This window comes from Engraulis encrasicolus, chromosome 8, assembly GCF_034702125.1.
Source record: "Engraulis encrasicolus isolate BLACKSEA-1 chromosome 8, IST_EnEncr_1.0, whole genome shotgun sequence".
Lineage (NCBI taxonomy): Eukaryota > Metazoa > Chordata > Actinopteri > Clupeiformes > Engraulidae > Engraulis > Engraulis encrasicolus.
In genome coordinates, this window is record NC_085864.1 from 29,576,710 (window position 1) to 29,596,525 (window position 19,816).

The 19,816-nt window shown below is 38.8% G+C and overlaps 2 protein-coding genes across 2 annotated transcripts in view; both read right to left on the bottom strand.

Moving 5' to 3' along the window:
* Positions 1-452, bottom strand: part of ypel2b (yippee-like 2b) — a 22,203-nt gene extending 21,751 nt beyond the window's left edge. The window contains exon 1 of the mRNA XM_063204411.1: positions 349-452. The gene's annotated coding sequence lies outside the window, so the exon portion shown is untranslated. The remainder of the gene's footprint in view (positions 1-348) is intronic.
* Positions 453-1,685: 1,233 nt separating this feature from the next.
* gdpd1 (glycerophosphodiester phosphodiesterase domain containing 1) lies at positions 1,686-19,787 on the bottom strand. The gene is made up of 11 exons (XM_063205438.1): positions 19,670-19,787; positions 19,124-19,280; positions 18,070-18,112; positions 17,046-17,181; positions 12,146-12,191; positions 10,937-11,058; positions 9,856-9,945; positions 7,967-8,100; positions 5,866-5,925; positions 5,694-5,745; positions 1,686-3,975 (listed from the first exon to the last, which is right to left on the bottom strand). The coding sequence occupies exons 2-11, from the start codon at positions 19,257-19,259 to the stop codon at positions 3,850-3,852; spliced, it is 945 nt and encodes a 314-aa protein (XP_063061508.1). The 5' UTR covers positions 19,260-19,280; positions 19,670-19,787; the 3' UTR covers positions 1,686-3,849.
* Between the last annotated feature and the right edge of the window lie 29 nt (positions 19,788-19,816).

Below are 19,816 nucleotides of genomic sequence, written 5' to 3' on the forward strand. Positions count from 1 at the left end.
AAACAAAAGCGCTGATGCGCCATCCGCAGCGCGATACGGTGCGTCTCCCTGTTGCTGCTGCTGGTGGCGCAAGATCACGCCACGCGCGTTACGTTAGTAACGGTGTGTAATAACAAGCAGACCCACTGCGGACTTCGCCATCCCATGGATCCAACAAACAGCCCCTTTGCATCAACTATTTTTGCCGCCAGCTCCGCGACCTAAATATCGTTACTGTCTTTGCAAGCGCACCAGCGAATCAACTCAATCACAAAGTCCATACGATGCAGCAAAGCAGAATCTGCACTCACGAAACGGTTGATTGCTGGGCTCCGTGCAAAACAACTTAAAGTTATAATCGGGTATTACCTTTGAAGAGGAAAAATATACACAGGGTGGTCGCACCACGTCTTTATACCGGACGAACTCAGGCAGGGCGAATCGGTCGCATTCCGTCTGATGGTAATTGTCCTTTATTCACGTTCGAAAGTCGGGATAGACGTGGTATTTTGAGGAGCGATGTATCAACCGAGTTTGATGCAATCATGCAGAATCACACTGTATTTCGCATGAAGTCAAAGTGACAGCTGCTTCCACCAACCAATAAAACGTTAGCGCATAGCAACATTGCGCTCATTGGTCAAAGCGAGACACCAATCACCAATAGCGGGGCTCACTGCTATCTACCTGCAGCTGTGATTCACTTTGAGGAGAACGTGAGCTGCAGACACCAAAACAAGCGTTACATTATCTTATACAATAACAAAGCAGTGCATATTATACATACATTTTGGAGAGTGGAGTGCCTGGTTGCTTAAAAACCGCATTTGGAGAGATGTCATTACGCGTGCCACTCTATTATGATGATGAATGCGTCAACTATGGTACAGATCTCACCCTGACCTCTCCAAATAACGGTTTCGGATGTAGTAGCTTACTGAAGATATGTAGGCTAAACCGTGCTGTCTTTTGCATCACAACACACGGTATTACGAGCTTTTGAAATTATTTCAGTTCAACTCAAATGGTTTAGTTGTGTTGATGATGTCCCAATGCCAGTGGAAAAGTATGGGGTTTTGGCATTAAGTGGCAAGTTTCATTACAGAATGGAGCATTGCGCCCTCTGGTGTGACAAATACTCAATTGTCCATGTCAACATATCAAAACAACCACTGCCACGAGGAATGGAATGCAGAATACCAAATGCACCACATTGTGCGTCTCAGTTATGTAGTAGACCACATCATCTGTGGCTATTAGGCAAATAAACATTTTGTATAGCCAGCAAAGATGCAACCATTGTTTCCAAAGTCATTCGGATCTTTTCTGATGTAAATGTGTGTTACATAAATAGCATAACACTTCTGTTGAAACCGAAAAGAAATTGCTCATTCACTCACTGATTGCTGCGTTAAAGAAAAAAAATGGCAGAACATTGGGAGTGCCTAATACAGGATCACACCAAATAGTTATCATTTAAAAATAATTTATTATACATAGATGTACAGTAATCACTGAAAGTAATAATTATATAAATCTCTAATGGAAAAAAGAAAACACTAATGGCAGCAAAGGACATAAAAACAAGAGTTCACACACAATGCCCATGGCTGAAAACATCTAAATTGACATGTAAAAAATATGACTTTACTCGGCAGTCCATTTGTATATTGCATAACGCTGATCCAAGTGAAGTTTAGTCCAAGTGAAAATGCACCCATTTGGTTGTTTATTTTTCTTAACAAGATCGACTGTCTAGACAAGCTACTGTTGTAAAATCTGGTACAACAGGGCTGAAACTGAAAAAAGAAGAAAAAAAACCAAACAGGGAAAGGCCATTTCACATACACATTGAAATAAAGTGACATTACAGCCCTTCTTGTGGCAAAACCCATGCAAAATAATACATAAAAAAAAAAATCATCCTTGATTATAATGACTTAACCTTGACCATCACAGCTCAGAGACATATTACTTTTACAATCTGCATAATACGCAATACACAGCCAGCACAAATGTATGAAAACGAAAGAACATTGTCATAATTGTCAAATATACTTGCTCATACCAACAACATCAAATAATCTTGTGCAAACTGCCATTCAAAACAGCCCAGTGGTAGGTTTTTTTTTATGGCCACATTCAGAAACACAACATCAGTCAAACAGAACGCTCTGGAAGTAATGGCCATTATTACAACAATACATTCAGCCACAGCGTGCGTTCCAATATGCGACCTTGTGTCCTCCACTTGAGCTAATGGTCTCATGTTTTGCTGATGCCCCGCCTCCGTGTAGAAACCAACTAAGTTTCCCCCGCGGTCAGCCTAGCCACAACAATTTTTGGGGGACTATTCATCATTCACCATCTAAGTTTGCAAATGAGAAAATTACTTTACAATTGAGCTTTTGCGAGATATTGAAATATAATGCCGTTGTCGGTGATGTCATCATGACGTATTACTTCCTGGTACGAGGCCACAAGTACAAGTGGAGGACACGCAAGGTCGCATATTGGAATGCACCCACAGATGCAGCCCTAGATGAGACATCACCCAAAGTCCTCCAGGGGAGAAAACAGTGGCATCATTCACAAGGCATATAAACACAGAAAAATATAATCTTTTGGAAGTGACACTGGTATAGTATGTGCTGACCGACAGCCGCACACAGTATTAATATGTGGCATTGCCCTGTGGCGTGAGTGTACAGTAAGACTGGTGGTATAGCGTGTTCGCCACTGTTGTGTGACTTGAAATAATTCTTGCTGATTTCTGCTCGTGACACGCATCATGTGTGCGGATTGGAAGAATACAAGCCTTCCAAGTCCTTTACCTAGAGCACTTGTAAGAGAAAGAGTAAGAGTAATTTATTTGTCACATACAACCCTAGCCTTAGGCTAGCTTGCAGTGAAATGACAGTAACTCCATATGTGCAGAAAATATAAATTACATATTGCACCCTGATTTCTTTATATGTTTTACTGTATGGAATCTATGACTTCATTGCAGCTATGAAGAGCCTGGATCTGAGAGTGAAGAGAGTGGATTTCTGAGTGAGCGCAGCACGCGTCAGTTTTAAGGTGCCAGGTGAGCAAATGCCTGAAATGTCACACAGACATGTTTCAAATACCGTACACACTAAATAGCACCGGAATTCATTTGTCCTGAAACAAGACTTTGTCTGCAAAAGTCGAATCTATACATTTTCTTTACTGATACATTGTCTTTTAAGTTGAAATTTCATTGGTTTTAAGAGGACTCACTAACACTCATTACCTTAGTTTTTCATAGAATTAAGAATACTTAAGAAAAGGTTTTGGCAGAGTTACAGAGGTTGGGGAGAAGGCATACAATTTCACAGCTGCTTATGCCAAAATTGAAAATAAACACATCTCAATAAAAGAAATGCAATATGGTGCAAATAATCTGAAGAAGAAATGGTTGTCATTCAAAACAAAAAATCTGCCCTTTCTTGTCTTTTCAGTGCGTCAGAAGATACCTCGGAATGATTGATCTATTGCTAGCCGTGTGTAAAGTGACAATCCCCCAAAAACTTAAACAAAAACGATGATTTTCAATATATGATTTTCACCACAATGCATATGATTTTCACTTCTGTTCAATGGTTACATAACAGATGTCTATGAACTGCACTGGTATGACATACGGTAAACAAAAAACCTAAGTGGCAGTTATAGGTAAGAGGTTGTTTCTGCAAAACAAAGTACGGGTAAACCCACTCACAAAACTCACGTTGCTGTCCATTCAGGCCACTTTCTTCGTGATCAATCGTTCCCGACATACCAAATACCCTTCAAATCAGCTGTGCAGGACAAACACAATACAGCAGATGCAGCTCGTCGCAGGTCTTATCTGATGCTGTTCTTCTCAATATACTCCTTCAGCTTGGTGGGGTAGTCTGTCATGATGCCGGTGGCGCCGAGGTCAAATGCCCTTCTGAAGTCCTCCTCGTCGTTTAGCACCCAGATATACACCTGAGGTGCACAGACACAGAGGGGGAGAGACCGATACAGTAACGTCAGCTACAGAGTACAGATACGTCAGTTACATTTACGTCAGTTACATTTACGTCAGTTACACAAAAGGGTTTAATTCTGTAATAGGAAAAACCAATGCAAATCAGTAGCCTTACGAGGTGCTGGTCAAAACATGCCTTCATGTAGACAAATTAAAGCACACTGCACACTCTTTTCAATGGGTCAGTAAGAAGAAACAGAGTGCACCATCTCCTTTAATTTATTTACAAGTAATACACTGCAAACACAGTAAAAACATGCAGTGTTAATTCAACACATAGAGAGACGATTTAACATCTTCTGTGTTCTCAGTGTATACAGTATGGTCCTAGTGTACCCTCTAAGACAAGTGTTTAATCAACTCTATAGTACTTCAAGACTGCTACAGAGCTTCACTAAGATGTACTCATTCCATTATTCAAGACAATAATGAAACCTTCATCGCTTTTTAACTGCTGAAACTATGATGAGAAGTAAGTTAAGTCCTGCTTGTAGCCTTTGTTCCCATTGATTATACACATACACACCAAGACCCACACAGATACGGTACTGACGCACATAACCACACACAGAGAATGTATTGACGCACAGACCCGCAAAACACACACTTTACTTCTATGGTAATCTAAGGAAGTAATTCTAGTTTATGTAAGGTTTATGAGCCATTTTATTGTTTGTGTCTCTTCTTTTGTAGCCATTGTTTTAATGTAAAGGCAACAGTCTGTGAAAAAAACAGACATTAAAGCACCATAATCCTGAAGGAAGCGTTTAAATCTCAACCCCCTCCCCGAAGTCCTGATTCGCATTGCAGTAGTAGCGTCTTAAGTGCTCCCACTAAACTAAACAGTTAATTTTGCAGTGTTAAATCAACACTAAGACAATTAACATCTTTAACACCTTCTAGAGTGCATTTCGTTCCGGAGTACTCTCTAAATATTGCAGCGGTTCTCAATTTTTTTTTGAACAAATGCCCCCAGGACCTCATCATAAACAGCTCAATGCCAATGGACTACTGCACCCCAATGGCAACTAAGCACCGCCTCCTCTCAGCTGTATCCTTGTCAACGCCCCCCCCTATGCCTCTCCAACACCCCCTGGGGGGGGCTGTAGAGCCCCCATTGAGAAAAACTGAAGTATTGGATTAACACTGCATTTTTACTGTGTAGAACAGGGGTCAGGAACCTATGGCTCTAGAGCCACATGTGGCTCTTTTGGGAACTGTATATGGCTCTCACTAATGTAGGGTTGCCAACCATCCCTTGAAATACGGAATGGTCCTATATTTATAAATAAAAGTAAAGGTTCCATATTGAATTGAAACGGGACATGGGACGTTAAAATGTGTTAAAATGCAGGAAATTACATCTTAGAAGTACTAAATTTTCGGGGGAAGGACTCCCAGACCCTCACCATAATGATGTTGACAGTTGGCAACCCTCTACTTACATGTTATCAATTAAATTAATAACTTGACAGTACACTCTAAGATTGTTGGGCTTAATTGAAATACATGCTTTTAATTGTATTCAGTGTTTTGAAAATGGTATGGCTCTCGTGAAATTTTCTTTTTAAAAATTTGGCGTTTATGGCTCTCTCCACCAAAAAGGTTCCTGACCCCTGGTGTAGAAGAAGGAAATTAAGCTAAATGAGGGAAGGGGGAACGAGAGGAGTCTTACTTGGATTCCTCTGGCAGTGAGGTGGTTGAATAGTGCTTTTCTCATCAGCAACCTGCAAAACAACCAACACAAATGGATTCTCAATGTGCAAGTCAAATAAGATAAAAGACAGGCATTAAGGTAGGTTGTTTGAAGTACACAATTACAGTTTTGTTCACTCTTTATGACTTACGTGTCAGCGAGCCAAGTGTACACGCGCTGGCTTCTAGTCAGTCTGGAAGGGTCTCTCAGTCTGTGGGTGAGTAAAGGTACAATTTACTTAAAGTGATACTGGGTGCGTTTACATGCAGTTTAGTATCGAAAATATGATCGGAATATTAAGTATCCCGAATTTGCGTTTGAACATATAAACACCTTTTCCCTACTTCAGTATGGCGGATAAGTCCTCATTCAGGACTTTGAGAAATCGGGATATGCTAGGTGGAGTATTACTTTTTTTTAAAATTATTTTTGGGGCGCTGTGGCGCAGCGCGCTACGCCCCCCACATTTGGGCTTGCATGCCCAGACCATGGCCAACCCGGTTCGAGTCCGGCCGGGGTCATTTCCCGATCCTCCCCTGTCTCTCTGTCCCATTTGCTTCCTGTCACCATCTTCGACTGTCCTGTCAAATAAAGGCAAAAGTATTTTTGTGGCCTTCCGACCTTTATTATTATAGGACAGTGGAGAACAGGCAGGAAATTATTGGGAGAGAGAGACGGGGGAGGGCCGGGAAATGACCCCGGTCCGACTTGAACCGGGGTCCCCATGGGCATGCAAGCCCAAATGTGGGGGGCTTTGTGCGGTGCGCCACTGCGCCCCCAACTATGTGGAGTATTCCAACAGAAGTCAGGGTACTGACGCATGTAAACACCTTACCCCAAATACAGGGGCTTCCCATAGAACGCTGTTGCTGGTATCCAGGCTACACGCATTTGAAGAGAATTCTATAACGGCCAAGAATAAACACCATATCCTGAATATGATCATAACCGAGATAGGTTTAATATTCGGGATACTGAACTGCATATAAAGCACTCATTGTAACTAGAGTTAACCCTGCCCTGATGTCGATAAATTAAGAAAACTATTCTAAAAGTGCAGTTATATTTATGGACCATTTTTGAGGTGTCACCTTGACAATTAAAACCATTTTTAGAACTCAATGTTTACTGGTTCATCCACGTTCAAAATCACTCCAGTCCATAATCATTTGTTTTATACATTTGTATTATTCCCCATGTTTGACCCCGACAATTTGGTAGATGGAGGGAGTGCATTCCTAAGGTTTCAAGTTTCAATCACCAGCTGCCCTCGGTAGATATTTCACACTCTTGTGAACTTTGCCACTTTGTATTGACCGCAGAAGAGCTACTGATCCCAACAGGGTTTACATGTTTGTTAAACAAGGCTAAGAGGTGAAAAGTTCAGAAGTCATGCTTGATATCCTTTTGGTTTGAGCTGATGCCTGTATTTGCAGACATACAGCACATTTATATCTGTGAGTGCATGATGCAAGCCAGAGGTGCTGTTACAGAAGTAGGTGATTGTGGGTGCATTGATTTAAGATCCACTATTCTCTGTGAAGATTCTCATTCATTCAGGTCATCTTTACATGCATATATAACTAGTTATAAGCAGAAGTAAAAATAAAAGTAAATTCATGGTGTAAGTACAACACTAGCACGTGATATTGCATAGCTGTTACACCATTTACCTAATCGTACCTAATGAGATAGAACATTTTACTGAAAACCACTAAAAACCTGACAAAGACCCACCGCAAACTTCATCCAACCAGTGCAAAGTCAGCTGACCGTAAGCCAAGTACACAGGTCTACTGGTTACTCAAATAAGTTACCTGTGGAAACTGTTTTTGTTTTTGTTTTTATTTTTACTTTTACGTTTTTACACCTCTGTAAGCAACTGGATTCTTCTTGGAGCTTGAAGGCAGGTCAACCACCATCCAGTTAAGTTCCTTGGTTGAGGAAAAAAATGTGTTCCAGACAGTGGTGTAGTCTACCTTTTTGAAGTGGGTATACTGTATATTCGAGCATATTTTGAAGTGGGTATATAATACTGTATATATTTATGCTATTCTAAATAATGGATGAATCAATTTTAAGTGAACTGAAGCCCCTAAAATTTAGAAGTGGGTATACTCCGTATACCTGCGTTCTACATAGACTACACCACTGGTTCCAGCACCAAAAAGTCCGGCCATTATAGCTAAAACCTTCAGGGAAAATTCCCCTGATGTCTATGGTTGTGTGGGAAAGTGAAGTGTGTTGCTCACTTGGTGACGATGGAGGGCATGGGGATCTCCAGGAACTGTTCCTTGAGGGGGACGAAGGGCAGGAGGCCCGTGTAGAACAGGCCCACCAGCAGCAGAACCCTGGGCATGCTGAACAGCAACGGGATCTGCGGGTTCTACAGGCCAGAACCAGGAGAGAACACCAGGAGAGAACAAAACATCACATTCAGATTCAGGCAAGGCAAGTTTATTTCTTGCATATTTCATGTTTAGTAGAAAAGCCGCACTCTCGTGTGTAATTCTTGTGTTTTATTACAGTGCATGAGAGCATGAGAGACAGACGTTTCGGCCTAAGCATTCTTCAACGTCTGTCTATCATGCTAACCCATTAGAACAAAATACAAGAATTACAACCGAGAGTTTCTACTACATATGAACTTTGCTGTTTGGAGTTAAGCGCACTTTCTGAAAAAAGACTTACACGTATCATACACAGAGGCAGTTCATTGTGCTTCACGAGGCACATTAAGGATGACACTACCTTCCAGACCAACTTACAGTGACAGAGACATACAGCAGATAGAATGCATATGTAGAAGAGCAGTGTGCAGGGTTGCCAGATGAGTCTGATGATTTTTAGCCCAAAAAATGCTCAAAACCCGCCTAGAAGCACAAAATCCCGCCCAATTCTATTGATTTCTATGGCAAAAATTGGGCGTTTTTTTTGTGTGCAAAATGCCATTTTTACCCGCACACGGCCATCCTAAGCAACCCAATTGGGCGGGAAACAGCCCAATCTGGCAACACTGTCAGTGTGTGGTTAGATGCCCTGCTCAAGGTTTGCTGAGGCCATTAATTAGGGTGTAAGAGAAAGCAGTGTTATTTACTCCCCCACCCATAGCTTCCCTCATAATTAAGAACTCACAAAACCAGAAGCAGAAGCAGTGGTAAACGTTAACCCTTTGGCTCCCATAGCGCCTGTTGACGCCTGTACAGTTTTCTCCTATAACGCCTGTCAGCGCTGGCAGTTCTTTCATGGCCGCCCCACAAGCAGACTGGTAAACAGCTTCTTTCCACAAGCGATCAGATCAGACTCATCAATACAGTGAACAAAACCACATGAACATTCCAAGGTCACTGGAGAACATTCCATGAACATTTCTTTCACCATGTCATTTGCACTTAGCACTTTGCACCTTGCAAACAGCATACACTACTTCACATTACCTGTATGATCTGTGTGTGTGTGTGTGTGTGTGTGTGTGTGTGTGTGTGTGTGTGTGTGTGTGTGTGTGTGTGTGTGTGTGTGTGTGTGTGTGTGTGTGCACGTGTGCATTCATCATACATGTCTGTATCAGTATGCTAGTGTTTTTTTACTGCATGTGTGTGTGTGTGTGTGTGTGTGTGTGTGTGTGTGTGTGTGTGTGTGTGTGTGTGTGTGTGTGTGTGTGTGTGTGTGTGTGTGTGTGTGTGTGTGTGTGTGTGTGTGTGCTAACCCTTATACATAGATTTCTGACAATTAAGTTGACACTTGACGTGACTTGACTTAAACAATTTAAATGCCTTCCTCAAGGGTTGCTTGCAGCCATGAATGAAGAGGTAGAGTGTGCTATTGTATTATTTACCGCCACACCCGTGGCTTTTCCTCCTAGTTAAGACATGTCAGTCTGTGCCCTAGCAGTATCAAGAGTCAAGAGCAACTCCTTCACCACACACCAGCTCCTCAGCCAGCTCATACTTGCATACTTGTCTCCGGGCCTGAAACAAATACAAGTTACCTGACAGACTTTGGGGTTCTGAAAGTGCAGTGAAAGCCCAATTGGGAAACTCCAACTAACATTGTCATTGTGACACAGCGCTCAACAGCACACAAGTGAACACTGCACACAACAAAATTGCATTTATGCCTCACCCGTGCAAAGGTTCCTTACCTCGTTGTAGCATTTCTTGACAATAGTGTTGTTGGAGTTTCCCCAGACTGTCAGCTGCTCCCGTTCGTATTGGACCACCAGCTCTGAGACCTGCAGTGACCAGTGAAACAGATCAACAAAAATCTTGTCCATCAGAAAGTCTTTGCGTGCTGTTCTCAAAAAAAGTGAAAGGGCGTAACAGGCCATGGTGATAGCCCCTTAATGCGCACCGCCTGACCAGTAAAACATGGTATAGTCACCGAAATAGTCACTTTGTAGTGTAATAGTCACCACTATGACCGTGTGCACACATGGCCTTTGGTAAGACATCACGACTTGGTCATTGTCATTTTGGTAGCAGCTATTTTATAACAGTGGCTGTGTTTTCCAGGGTTAACCCTTTATAGGGCAACCAAATTTCAGCTCCCGAGTGAAAACAGGCTCCAGGCCACTGCTGATTGGTCAAATGTCAAGATGTCACCATCTGCCTGAAAGCCTGATTAATTTGATATAACCCACTTGGCTAAACTGTACAGTACACCCTTGTAGAGAGGCATGGCATGGGCATTTGTGATAGGTGTGCAATCGGAAGTTATCAAATATAGTCACTTGCCCTATAAAGGGTTAAATGAGTCCAGCTTTTCCAGCTTTTCCACTTTAGTTACCTTATAGATCAGTAGTTCTCAATCTTTTTTGGAAGAAAAGCCTCCCAACACCCCCTTGACATCATAAGACTGACAACGCCCCCCTTAGTATTATAAAATTAAATGGACTAATGCCCCCCAATGGCAACTAAGCACCACCCCCTCTCAGCTGTATCCTTCTCAACGCCCCCCTAGAGCTCTCCAACGCCCCTGGGGGGCTGTACCCCCCCCTGTTGAGATGCAATTTTATAGATGGAAGCAGAATTTTCACTCATGGAAAACTACAGACAGAGAGAGACATGTGCTTACTTAGTGCAGTTATAACTACGGAGTGCGGCAAAGCATATTCTGAAGTGGCCACAACTAAAGAACTGCTAAATCTAAGAACTACTAAAGCTATCTTGGAAATGTTTTATATGATGGGTGAAAAAGTTACCCAGTGTTCCTTTAAAGCACACCTTTTTGATGAGTGTGTCGTTGTTCACTTTGATGTCGATGTTGACGGGCGTGGTGGGGAAGTTCTCGAAGACCTCTCTCAGCAGAGGGATACGCTTATCATCACCCCCCTCACAGTAGCACTCTATTGGAAACACACAATATTCACACATAGGACCTCATCACAATACACTGCAGTGGGAACTCTGCTTCTCATTGTAGAGATATACTATGTTATTTGGAGGTTGGAGTGCGCACACATCCACAAAACAATGATCAAGATGCCAGACAAAAGTGGTAGACAGTGTGATGAAGTGGTCCGCACTAGGGATGCAAACGATTAATCGATTAATCGACTTTAATCGATCATTGCATTAATCGATTAAAAAACATTAATCGCAATTAATCGACAATTCAACTGACAAGAGACCCAGGTGAAATGGGCATGTGAAGAGTGTGTGTGAAGAGGGGTGTGAATAGTGGGAATATTTAAATCACCTTTGGATTAAATAATTTATTTAAATGTGGTATTTTATCTCAATTTTTAATTAAAAAAAATAGATTTAGTAGGTTTTTTTCGATAACACTATCAACTAATGATTAATGAATTAATCGATAATTTGCATCCCTAGTCCGCACACTGGGTATAAGCTCCAAAAATATAAACTGTATTTCACTTTACTAATGGCAGTGTTTCTATCCATCAGTGAGATCTTCCTCACCGCATACCCGGTGTGCGGACCACTTAGTTAGTACTGTCACAGTATGTCATGCAGTAAAAAACATGCACCAAATGCCACGTCCACGTCAGTGTAATGCATGTCAGAAAATATATCCTTTATAGTTTGACTGGTTATGTCACGTATGGAATAACGGCCGACGAGGTGTCCCGATATCAAGGGAAATAATGGACGAGGCGGAGCGTTTTAACAGCCCGACGGCATAGCTGAGTCATATTATCGGAAATATTGAAATGCTGGTAACCGGGTGATAAGTGGAATAGTGGCCTTCGAGGTGTCCCGATATCAAGGGAAAATGGACTTGGCTGCGCCGTCGGGCTGTTAAAACGCTCCGCCTCGTCCATTATTTCCCTTGATATCGGGACACCTCGTCGGCCGCTATTCCATACATAATCACTTACTGGGGCACACCTCATGCCTAAATATTGCTATTCAGCCTAATAGAACCTAATAGAAGTTCACCAATCTCTCTACAATGAATGATTAACTTACCTTTCTGAAAAGTAACACCAAGTCTGCACAGGTAGGGAGGGAGATCCTGTGTAGAAAAAAGACAGACACACAGACACAGACACAGACACACACACACAGTATGTGAGTGCCAATTTTCCATGTACTGTAGTAGACCACAGAGGTTATTCAGCCCACAAAATGTCAGGAGGGGGGCCCCCAGTGGCGCCAGCGAGGGTGTGAATCCTGGTGGCAACTGCTGGATAGTGAGATAGTGAGAGCCAGGGCATCTGCCACAAGGACACTAACCCCTTACCCTACTTGGCATTTGCACGTATTGCTCTGTACAGTATATTTCCTGTGCACTTTGTATCTGCAAGTGTTGTATGCGATGATTGTAAGGCACTTTGTTTTTTTGTTTTTTTTTTAAGTATTTTTGGGGGCTCTACCCAGGTCAAAAAAATGTGTACTTAAGTGTACTTTAAATATATTTAATTTTCTGAAAGTATATTTTAAGTACACTCTACTTATCAAGTACAGTACTTAAGTATGGTATTTAAAAATATACTTATAGTTAAGTGTATTTTAAATATATTTTAAAATAATTTGTATTATTAAAGTTATGTACTTAAATATAGTTTTATAAAATATACTGTTAGTGTATTGTACTTTAAATGTATTTTAAGTATATTTGTATTTTAAAAGTAATGTGCTAAGTGTAGTATTGTCAAATATACTATTAGTGTATTATATTTTAAATGTATTGTAAGTACATTTGTATTTTAAAAGTAATGTGCTAAAGTGTAGCATTATAAAGTATACTATTAGTGTATTATACTTTAAGTGTATTTTAAGTATCTTTGCATTTTAAAAGTTATGTACTTAAGTGTAGTATTATAAAGTACACTATTAATGTATTGTATTTAAATGTATTGTAAGTACATTTGTATTTTAAAAGTAATGTGCTAAAGTGTAGTATTGTCAAATATACTATTAGTATATTGTATTTTAAGTCTATTTAAGTACATTTGTATTTTAAAAGTAATGTGCTAAAGTGTAGCATTATACAGTATACTGTTAGTGTATTATATTTTAAGTGTATTTTAAGTATCTTTGTATTTTAAAAGTTATGTACTTAAGTGTAGTATTATAAAATACACTATTAGTGTATTGTATTTAAATGTATTGTTAGTACAATTGTATTTTAAAAGTCATGTACTTAAGTGTAGTGTTATGAAATACACTATAATTGTATTGTATTTAAATATATTTTAAGTACATTTGTATTTTAAAAGTAATGGGCTTAAGTGTGGTATTGTTAATTATACTAGTAGTATATTCAATTTTAAGTCTATTTAAAATACATTTGTATTTTAAAAGTAATGTGTTAACGTGTAGTATTATAAAATACACTATTAGTGTATTGTATTTAAATGTATTGTAAATACATTTGTATTTTTAAAGTAATGTGCTAAAGTGTGGTATTGTTAAATATACTATTAGTGTATTATATTTTAAGTGTATTTTAAGTATCTTTGTATTTTAAAAGTAATGGGCTAAAGTGTAGCATTATAAAGTATACTATTAGTGTATTATATTTTAAGTGTATTTTAAGTATCTTTGTATTTTAAAAGTTATGTACTTAAATGTAGTATTATAAAATACACTATTAGTGTATTGTATTTAAATGTATTGTAAGTACATTTGTATTTTTAAAGTAATGTGCTTAAGTGTGGTACTGTTAAATATACTTTTAGTATATTCAATTTTAAGTCTATTTTAAGTACATTTGTATTTTAAAAGTAATGTGTTAAAGTGTAGTATTAAAAAATACACTATTAGTGTATTGTATTTAAATGTATTGTAAATACATTTGTATTTTTAAAGTAATGTGCTAAAGTGTGGTATTGTTAAATATACTATTAGTATATTCTATTTAAAGTCTATTTTAAGTACATATGTATTTTAAAAGTAATGTGCTAAAGTGTTTTATTAAAAAATACACTATTAGTGTATTGTATTTAAATGTATTGTAAATACATTTGTATTTTTAAAGTAATGTGCTTAAGTGTGGTATTGTTAAATATACTAATAGTATATTCTATTTTAAGTCTATTTTAAGTACATTTATATTTTAAAAGTAATGTGTTAAAGTGTAGTGTTATAAAATACACTATTAGTGTATTGTATTTAAATGTATTTTAAGTACATTTGTATTTTTAAAGTAATGTGCTAAAGATTGTTTTTAGAAAATACACTATTAGTGTTGTGTATTTAAATGTATTGTAACTATATTTACAAAATAAATAAACTAATTACTGGCCAAAGTACAGTCATTTTCCTAGCAAAAAAATTCTATATCTGGAACATGGACAAGAACCTCAATTTATGATGATGATGAATGACTCCCCTTTTTCCAGCATGAATTTTGGAAATAAACTAAAACAAATCATACACAGCACACCATTATAGTAATGTATGGTATTAGAAAATGTACTGCTAGTTTAATGTATTAAACTTTGTTCTTAAAAAATGTACTCAAACATAGTGTTAGAAAATATACATTATCAGTTATATATACCTAAACTTTATTTTACGACCTTTACAAATATGCATATTTTTTTTGCATACTTACTATATTGCCTTTTTGACACTAATATTAATTGTCTTTAATGAAATGTACTCACTTATAAAGATTTTATGTTATTTTTCTTGTTGTCTTGAACCACTTCAAGTGTATTTTAAGTGTATTTGTATTTTTAAAGTAATGTGCTTAAGTGTTGTATTTGAAAACATACTGTTAGTGTAGTATATTTAAGTGTATTTTAAGTGTATTTGTATTTTAAAAGTAATGTGCTAAAGTTTGGTATTAGAAAGAATATTTGAAACGTACTTAAAGTTAAGTATGATTTTAGTATATTAAGTACACTTGTACAAAGTTTGATTTTTAGTACCAAAAAGTCAACTTAAAATGTGTTAAAGCTCTACTTAATTATATTTCAAGTGTATTTAAGTATACTATAAGTTGTCCCAAAATAACATTCTTTAAATACACACTTTTGAAGTATATTTTAAATACAAAAATACATACTTATTAAGTATATTAAGTACACTTTTTTCACCTGGGTACTTTTTTAAACCATCATTTTAGTGTATTTTAACCTAGGCTTATTTATTCATTATGCTTTGTAACATTAAATAACCTTCCACCTTCCATTTTGTTAATGTATTTTCATGGTAAAAACACCATATCACCATAGCACAAACAGATCTTAAAAAGGCATGTAAGGCCTTACCTATTAAACTTTTAAGCACAATACTGAAGTCTGTACTTAAGTTGTGTTATTAGTGTATTAAGTGCACTTTAAGTGTACTTTTTGGTGCACAAATTAAACATGTAAAAGTGTCTTTAATTCGATAAAAGCATACCACCACCAATGATTTCTAAGTATTATAATTAAGTATATAAAAGTATACTTAAAGTGTACTACTCAAGACTATCACTTCAAGAACGTAATTGTGCCTGTTATAGAACAGGTAGTTGTGGTCTAGTGGTTAGAGTGCAGGTCTGTGGTTCAGTGAATTGTGGGTTCGAATCCTGGTTGAGGCAGTGGTTGTTGTCTGAAGTGAAGGTGAAAGGAAGGTTCATGTGAATGGCTGATGATTGTGAACAAGACAATGTACAATGGAAAAGAGTAATTAGAGATTACATTGATGTTTTTTTCATATACTTTTGAAATATATTTAAAGTGTGCTTAAAGTAAAATCTACTTGTAGTATACTTAAAATACATTTAGAATAATACACTTAAAATGTACTTAAAGCGATTTTTGTGAATATATTTGAAATGTACTTAAAGTAAGTATGTTTTTAGTATATTAAGTACACTTGTACAAAGTTTGATTTTAGTACAAAAAAGTCAACTTAAAATGTGATTAAGCTCTACTTAATTATATTTCAAGTGTATTTAAGTATACTATAAGTTGTCCCAAAATAACACAACTTAAGTATGTACTTCTGCAGTACACTATAAAGTACTTTCTCATGACATTGAAATAGATTTCTAATGTACTTAAAATGCGCTTATCCGCATGCTAAAGTTCACATTAAACACATTTTAAAGTGACTTGGTTAGTATACTTATAATGTACTTAAAGTTAAATATATTTTTAGTATATTAAGTACACTTGTACAAAGTTTGATTTTAGTACAAAAAAGTCAACTTAAAATGTGATTAAGCTCTACTTAATTATATTTCAAGTGTATTTAAGTATACTATAAGTTGTCCCAAAATAACACAACTTAAGTATGTACTTCTGCAGTATACTATAAAGTACTTTCTCATGACGTTAAAATAGATTTCTAATGTACTTAAAATGCACTTATCCGCATGCTAAAGTAAACATTAAACACATTTTAAAGTGACTTGGTTAGTATACTTATAATGTACTTAAAGTTAAATATATTTTTAGTATATTAAGTACACTTATACAAAGTTTAATTTTAGTACAAAAAAGTCAACTTAAAATGTGTTTAAGCTCTACTTAATTATATTTCAAGTACATTTAAGTATACTATAAGTTGTCCCAAAATAACATTCTTTAAATACACACTTTTGAAGTACACTTTAAATACAATAAAACGTACTTATTAAGTATATATTAAGTACACTTTTTTTTTACTTGGGTACAAGCCTTAATTGTTTTTTTCTGAGACAGGACAGTGAAGCAGAGACAGGAAGTGAGTTGGGAGAGAGAGACGGGGAAGGGCCGGCAAAGGACCCGGAACGGGAATCGAACCCAGGTAAGCCGTGTAGTAGACGAGTGCCCTACCATATCATCCACGGTAGGGCCTATAAGCTGCTTTAGATAAAAGTGTCTGCCAAATGTATGTAATGTAATGCCAGTCGGTCAGTCGGTCATGCAGTAGTATTGGTACTCACAGCGTAGGCCACGTCGGAGATGTCAACACCGACTCCCGTGCACCTCACGAGGTTGTTGTCGTGCAAGACCACCACCTGCTCGTCCTTGGTAAGGTGACAGTCCAGCTCCAACATGTCCGTGCCCAGCTGCACCGCACTGGAGGAGGAGGAGGACGACGAGTAAGAGGAGGAGGAGGACGACGAGTAAGAGGAGGAGGAGGAGGAGGAGGAGGAAGAGGAGGATGAAGATGAGGAGGAGGAGGAGGTGGAGGAAGAGGGAGGAGGAGGAAGAGGGAGGAGGAGGAGAGGGGGGAGGAGGAGGGGGAGAGGGAGGAGGAGGAGGAGGGAGGAGGAGGAGGAGGAGGGAGGGGGAGGAGGAGGAAGAGGGAAGAGGAGGAGGAGGAGGAGGGAGGAGGAGGAAGAGGAGGAGGGATTAACAGAGGCAGAGCAGAGGGAGGTCAAGGGGAAGGCAAAGACTTAAATAATTCTGGATTGTGTGAGTGTGTGTGTGTGTGTGTGTGTGTGTGTGTGTCTGTGTGTGTGTGTGCGTGTGTGTGTGTGTAGTGTAGTAGGTGACTTAAGGATATAGGCCCACAGAGAGGCTACAGGCTACCCTCCATCACCGTCACAGTAAAGGTACAGTACACAACCCTAAAGATATCAGAAGAAGCTGTATAAAAGGCAGTTTAGCAATGTGAGAACACAAATAATTTAAAACATGGCAAAAAACACACAAATTAAAGTGTCTGCTTGCAATTGTCATTAAAGTGTAATATAATCTGTCATCAATGTTTCAGTAATGATGACCACAGTCATGAGTGTAAATACAATCTGATACCAACACTGATGCTGATTCATGCTGATTCAACACTGATTCAGTATATAAGTCACCACGTATGAGATCTGCCTACACGAAGTAGTAGAGATACATTGATCCCAAAGGAAATTAAGGGAATGTTCCATGGCAAGCATCATTCTAACATACTAGAGACTAATATGTTGCACATGCAAAAATAAAGGACAGCAGAAAACATGTGACACTCACTGCTTGAAGGCTGCCATTGTGTTCTCCAAATTCTCTCCAGCTCCTGTAATCACAAACCCGATGTAATGTTATTATATTGTTGACTATTGTTATATAGCGAAGAGTAAAACATGCAAAAGGACTTCAGCAAGACCAAGACGCTGATTTTTGTTGCCCTTTCTGCGAGTACTTGCAATCACACGGTCACAAATAATCAGTACATAAAACAACACGCAAGTAATCTGATCTGAGCAATAAGACCTACAGTACACAGTGAATAAAGTGTACTGATGCCTTTCAGCATATTTACTGTACACAGGGGTACTGACAGGGGGGGACAAAGGGGACATTTGTCCCAGGCCGAGGGAGAGAGGGGGCCCAGAGTCCTCATTACATTGTATACTTGGGCCGGGGGCTCTTTCAGGCTTCTTTGTCCTGGGCCCTGCCAAAGCTGTCGGTGGCCCTGACTGTAGTGTACATACACTGTAGTATGCTCATGAACATGTCGCAGGGTACATTAGCATTTTTTGCAAAGGCCTGCTCGGTCAATCGCTGTGCCAAAGTTCACCTCAGGAGTTCTAATTTTATCCCTGGATGACTTCAATCCAACCCACTTTTCCCCACACAATGTTGCAATCAGCCTCCATATAGGGAAGGTAGATTTAACCATTAATGTCACATACCACAATAAGACGCCAAGTGCTTTCATGCTCATCTTGGACAGATGCACCCCGACTTTGTGTAAGGGCAAATTTATATTGAAACATTAGACTATGGATACAGCAGGTGTGCTTCAAATTAATGGAAATATTCAACTTAATCCTATATTACACTTTCTTGTTCAAAAACATCAATTACCAATGATTGATTTGCCACAGAAGTAGCTGTCAGTACCACACCATTACAACCAGCACAACAGTGGACTGTTCATAGTGTAGTTCATGTATCTGTCAATTGTCGGTAACAGATGATATGCAGCAGTTATGCAGTATGCATTTCTGCAACTATATTGCGCTATTTCTGTGGAAAGTAAGAGCTTCTCTTCAACTCTTCCTTCATCATCACCACCACTTACCTCCTCGGTGAGAGATATGCCTGCTCCGGAATGCCCCCTGCTTTCGCCGGTGCAACAGACCTGGACATTTCAGCAGTAGTGCAGAGGTCAGCACATACCCCGTCACCGTGGACAAGACGTAAACAGCGGCGCTCATCTCAAAACTCTTCAATCACCACTGCAGAAATGTGACAATGCTGTTATAAAATGTATAGTACATTGCTAACGTTCTTGTCATAACACCAGTTAGATATGAACTGTTACAGACAGTGAAGTTAGCTTTCAAGCTAGCCAACGGTAGGTTATGGAACAACAGCTGGTGAGGACAAATGAAAAGGCGCACAGCTGAACAAACTGGCTAACTAATTAAAGCAAGAACCCCTAACACCATCGACCATTTAAATTTCTTTGGCAATGTTTGGTCCTGAAAAATATGGCTCCTGTCATTCATAGACCGGCGCTTAGCAGGCTAGCAGCTGTGGTATGCTATTATGTAAACATTGCATTGCGCTTTTTCTTGCCAGATATTAACGACTAATCTACTGTAACTACAATGCAACAACGAACCTGAATATGCAAACTAGCGTCCACGAAGACCGACACGCTCCTTCCCAACTGATCATTCGGTGCATAAGTCCAACATCCCCTCATCTTTGACAGTGTAGGTCTAGACCAGCTATTCCCACCCCACATCTGTGCGTGCGTAAAACACCA

What these genes read in the sequence shown, in the direction of transcription:
- gdpd1 (XM_063205438.1), bottom strand. Translation starts at nt 19,259, where the DNA reads ATGAGCGCCGCTGTTTACGTCTTGTCCACGGTGACGGGGTATGTGCTG. An exon ending in TGGTGTTACTTTTCAGAAAG is followed by an intron (nt 11,059 to 12,145) that starts GTAAGTTAATCA and finishes TGTTTCCAATAG; the next exon opens with AGTGCTACTGTGAGGGGGGT. An exon ending in TCAAGAAATGCTACAACGAG is followed by an intron (nt 8,101 to 9,855) that starts GTAAGGAACCTT and finishes TCTGGCCTGTAG; the next exon opens with AACCCGCAGATCCCGTTGCT.